This window comes from Pygoscelis adeliae, unplaced genomic scaffold (assembly GCF_000699105.1).
Source record: "Pygoscelis adeliae isolate BGI_AS28 unplaced genomic scaffold, ASM69910v1 Scaffold78, whole genome shotgun sequence".
NCBI classification, from domain to species: Eukaryota; Metazoa; Chordata; class Aves; order Sphenisciformes; family Spheniscidae; genus Pygoscelis; species Pygoscelis adeliae.
In genome coordinates, this window is record NW_008825409.1 from 347,435 (window position 1) to 352,269 (window position 4,835).

At 45.0% G+C, this 4,835-nt stretch overlaps 1 protein-coding gene across 1 annotated transcript in view; it reads right to left on the reverse strand.

Moving 5' to 3' along the window:
* The window catches only part of SLC6A18 (solute carrier family 6 (neutral amino acid transporter), member 18), a 35,059-nt gene that overhangs the window by 16,640 nt on the left and 13,584 nt on the right, over positions 1-4,835 (reverse strand). Inside the window, exons 2-3 of the mRNA XM_009330436.1 lie at positions 4,715-4,835; positions 3,219-3,356 (exon numbers count right to left, since the gene is read on the reverse strand). The exon at positions 4,715-4,835 is cut by the window's right edge and continues 12 nt beyond it. Coding sequence (XP_009328711.1) covers positions 3,219-3,356; positions 4,715-4,835 — 259 coding nt within the window. The remainder of the gene's footprint in view (positions 1-3,218; positions 3,357-4,714) is intronic.

Consider the following 4,835-nt stretch of genomic DNA (forward strand, 5'->3'; position numbering starts at 1 on the left):
GAATGATAAAATGCTGCATTTCAGCAACATCCTGATGCTGCATTTACTGGTAGTGAATTTGGGGTGGCTGAATGAGTAGGTGGCTACAGGAAACCTCCCTTATTCTCCTGTGTAGACTCCAGAGCTGGGCATGATGATGTATTTTAGGCAGATAATCCTGAGGGTACAAGAAACAACTCCTCTCTCCATTTTGAAAATTTTCCTATTGTATGAAATGCCAGCCTGTTCAATCAAGCTCTCAAACTGGACCATTTCTCCCTTTTCTTGTGACCTTTCACTCACTTCTGAAACAGCCACCTTTCACAACAAAACTCTGAAAACAAACGAATGAACAACGTGGCAATTAAGCCACTAAGCAGAGCTCAGGGATCCTGAGAGTTCCTTGCTCCATGGCTGCAGTGGGGAAACATGCTGTGGTGCTCCCGAGTGGCCAGCTCTGTGATCTTGGCAGTGAATCGAATTTGGTTCACTTTTTGCCCTTGATAAATTCCTTTTCTTTTAGGGAGTCACTTTGTATGCAGGAGAGGTGGTAGATGCCCCACCCCTGGAAACATTCCAGGTCAAGTTGGACGGGGCTCTGAGCAACCTGATCTAGCTGAGGATGTCCCTGCTCATTGCAGGGGGGTTGGACTAGATGACCTTTAGAGGTCCCTTCCAACCCAAACTATTCTATGATTCCATGATTCTATGTTAATTCAAGTATTTTCAACTAGAGGGAGGAAGCGAAGTGTGTTGCTCTTCCATCCTCGCCTCGCAGCCCTCCAGCCTCTGGAAGAGACGGCGGCTGCGGGTCCTTCTGCTGTGGTTCGGGAGAAAGGGCTGATCGAGGAGCCCGGCTCTGGGAGAGGTTTGTGGAGTGGTGCCCCAGCGGCAGGAGAGGACCCCCTGCCACCTGACCCTGGGGTGCAGAGCCATCAGTCCTAGCTGGGTTAAAGAGAACAGGAAGATCTTCTAAGAGAGCAGAAGAAACCCTGACAAAAGACATAATAAAATTGTTATTTCTAATGTTAAAAAGGTAATATTGGTAAATCAACATTTTGCTCTTATTATTCTGTAAAACAGAGCCATAACAGGACTGCCAAGTAGTAAAAATGGACTGGAAAATGTAGTTTACATTAGAAATAATTACAAATAATACATTTTTAATTGAACAGGTGCAGCAAATCCCAGCAGAGACAGCGGAGGAGATTCCTGGTTTGTAAGTCTTGAAATACTACAGAAATTCTAGCAGACAAAGAGTTAGGGTGCCTACCTTTGAAAAGCAAAAGTGACCTGAATAAGTAGTGGCAAAATCTTGACCTCAACTCTGGGCTAAATCCTGGGAAAGCTGGCCTAGCTGGCAAAAGGCTGATGGCGAGGAGTAATCACGATTGTGGTCATTGTGGCTTTATGAAACTTTCCAAACAAAACTTGCGCTGGTGAGATTGCAAGGTGGAGAATGAAGTAACTTGCAGATATGTGATGTACTGATTCAGCCAAGTGATTTTCCAGTTACAAATTTACACTTGAAAGTGTGGTTACCACTGAAATGTCATTACACCTGAAGCTGGTGATCCTTTTTCAGTGTATGAGGACGCTCGTGTGCTCAGACTTGCTGGTGTCCTTTCCTCAGCTCTGAATTAAAAGAATCAGACATGCACCCGGACATACACTGACCAGCGCAACCCCAGTTCCCTTTGAATACACAGTCTCTGGCTGTTGAATGAAAGTCTGTGGGTTGTAGCAGGGTGTATGAGTAACGAGCTGTGTAGTGAAAAGCTTTGCTGCTCTTTTCCCTTTAGTCCCAGCTTAAGTACATGAGCTTGAAATAATGCCATTTTTGTCTATGTTCAGCCAAGCCTGGTGGATGGGAACAGCTGCTACTTGACTCACTTAGGAAGCAGATCCCTGGAGAGAGCATTGCAATCGCGATGGAGAAGTGCAGGTTCTTCCCATCTTGGCACTGGTATTGAAAAATCCATCCTTAAAGGACTTCTTCAATATTTTCTATAAGATGCTTAACTAAAATTGCAGGTTTTTGTATACCAAACTAGTTGATTAAAAAGTTGATCTCCAAAGCAGGTTTGGAAAACCTTTGTTTAGCTCACTGGTTGGGACATCTGTATCCTGAGAAATGAAAGAATCCTATTTCTTAAGGCCCAAATAATTTTCTCTACTTCTGTAACAAAGACGGGGGATATCTGATTGTCTTCCTACTCTAGAATAGTCCTAAGGTCTCCAAAAGAAAGCTGACGTCTGCTATGTTTTGTCTTTGTTCTTAGCCTCTTACTCAGATTGTTTCTTGCTCTGCCCTGGAACTTGTCGTCTCTCAAGCTCTGAACAAAAAAGAAAGCTGAAAAATAATTTTAAAGAACTGAGAGCAGTCTTCCTTATCCTGCTTAGGTACACTGCCTGTCTTTGGTCTTACCAAAGGTTTTGTAATGGGTACTGTGAATTTGGTCTGAGCTTCAAAGATTCCCTCTTTAAGTAGTTTCTCTGCTACCTCAAAACTGTTTTGCTTATTTAGTTGCTCCTTTTTCTTTTTTTTTAAACACTGTTATTTCGTTTCTCATTTTGAAATCAAGCAAAAGGGGTCATGGACTTCCTGGCTTTTGTTGTTCCTGCGAGGATGATGAATTTGAGTAGGCTATCATCACTCTCGTAGCTTTTTGAGGGGAAAACAAACCAGGTCTTGTGCACAACTCGGGGCCAAATCAAGTGTGGCTTCTCTTCTCAGGGGTTTCTCGGTTAGCTGCTCTAGGAAGCTGTCTTGTCAGATGTGTAAAAGTAGTTTCAGCAATCTAGAGGCAGAAACTAAAGTTCTCCAGTAGGTTGTGTTCCCTGCTCTGGCAACTCAGCTGATCTTTCTCAGCACATCATGGCAAATGAGCTGAAAGGTTTCTGTAAGAGCTTGTTACGAGTCATAACCGATGCATCACCACCTAATGAAAACTCGAAGGTCTCATTTAAAGCAGTTACTGAAAGATGTAGTCGTAAATTTGGTTCTTAATTATGCTCACTATCTCATGTGTCTTGATATGTAGTTTATGATAACAGACACGTGTGTCTTGATAAAGGACTATTTCTCCATAGTCAGAAAGCAGAAAAAAAGGCTGGTATTTGTATCATAGCACAAGCATAAAAAATAATCAAGACTTCCCTTTTCCCCTTGGTAGCCCCCAGACTCTGATGTTTGTGATCCTCCTTTTGCTAGCAGTGACGCTCGAAGTGGTAGTTACCTGTTCTGTTTTCATTTAGAGGACAAACACTCCAAGGAAGAGGTTCTTGGAAGGAGTTTATGAAATACCACATCACCCAGGTTAAAACAGTGTTGTAGTATAAGCTCACCAGAACCGACACCATCCACGAACCAACCCCTGCAGAAAGCACAAGATCTCAGCTTAGAAAAGATTTGGAAAAAATTATCAGTCACAGCACTTGCTCTTAGCAGCTCACGTTCCCTAATTTTTCAAGATTTTCTGTTTCCCCCCAGAGATTTTCACATGAAAGATGGGCATTTGTGTCCTCAGTAGCCAAATGCTGGTGCACAGGTTCCCCAGCCCTGCTCCAAGAAGGCTGACACTCCCTACTTATGTAGAAGATTAGGGTTGAAATCTTTGCTCTAGTATATAATACATTGTTTTCTACAACACGGGACAACTTTAATAGCAGAGACCAAAGAGACTGAAGTTTCACAGTATGCTATAGCTGCATGAGGGCACTCTTTTGTCCCAAATCATGCACATATGCCCTAAACTGGTAACTGGTTTGCTCCTACAATAAGGAAGGAAGAATAGCAACACCGCAGTTTCTGCTTGCTTGCATTTTTGCAAAGGGAGGATGGACATGCTTAATTGTAGGAGATGGGTTTACCTGGAGGCACCACCCTGCTGCTTGGCATTTCTTCCTGGTTGCCCTCTGACCCTTAGATAATTCCTCTTACCCACCCCTTCTCCTCCCACACATGTCCACAGGCATGGCTGTTGCTGACAATCCCATTTTCAGGCACCTGCTTAAAGCAGGGCACGATCCAGCAGGGCTGGCTGGAGCATCCAAGGGTTTCTCCTTGCCCCTGCAGGCGGGAGGGTGCTATCTCAAAACTGGTAAAGCGATGGTTCAGTGCTCTAACAGTGGCTGCTCCCATTCACTTTTTGCAGCCTAACAATGCGCACAGGACACAAGATATGTTTTTTCAGTGTATATTAAAATTAAATAGATAAAAAGAAATTGCTGGTACAGGACTGCACACCGGTCTGATGCACACTGCTCTGTGGATTGTCCCTTGTGCTCAGCCACGTTAATAATCTCCCTTTAGCAAGCCCCACTGTGCCCCCCTCTCCTGAAGGGAAACTTTCCCAGCTGCTTTAGGATCTTTAGGAGGTGCCAGGCTCCCATTCCTGACTTTGTATCTTTCTGTCCCCCCTCCAGTCCATCTGTCCCTGGAAAGAGAAGACTGACTCCTGGAGGCGCTCTGAGGGAGGAGTGAGAAGCACTGTGGGCAGGCAGCTCTTGTGTAAGCTCCAAGATACGGTAGAAATGGGGCAGTCCTGGCTAGCAGAGCTCATGATCATTATGCTTCCCACAGCAAAGGTTATGAGGTTTGCATTTAAGGCCCCTGTGTGCCTGGGGTAATGGGAGTGATGACCTAATGAGCACCAGGCACAGGTCTGTAGGAAGCGAGTGCTGGGTTGGAGCTCAGCTGCGGTTCCTTGAGCTGGGACCCCGAGAGACGTACCGACTCCTCCGAGGTAAGGCGAGATGGTGTTCCAGGCACCGATGCTGCCTTTCCTCAGGCACTGTCCTAGGGCCAGTTCGAGATGCAACAGTGGGATTCCTTCAAAGAGAAGAGCGATGAA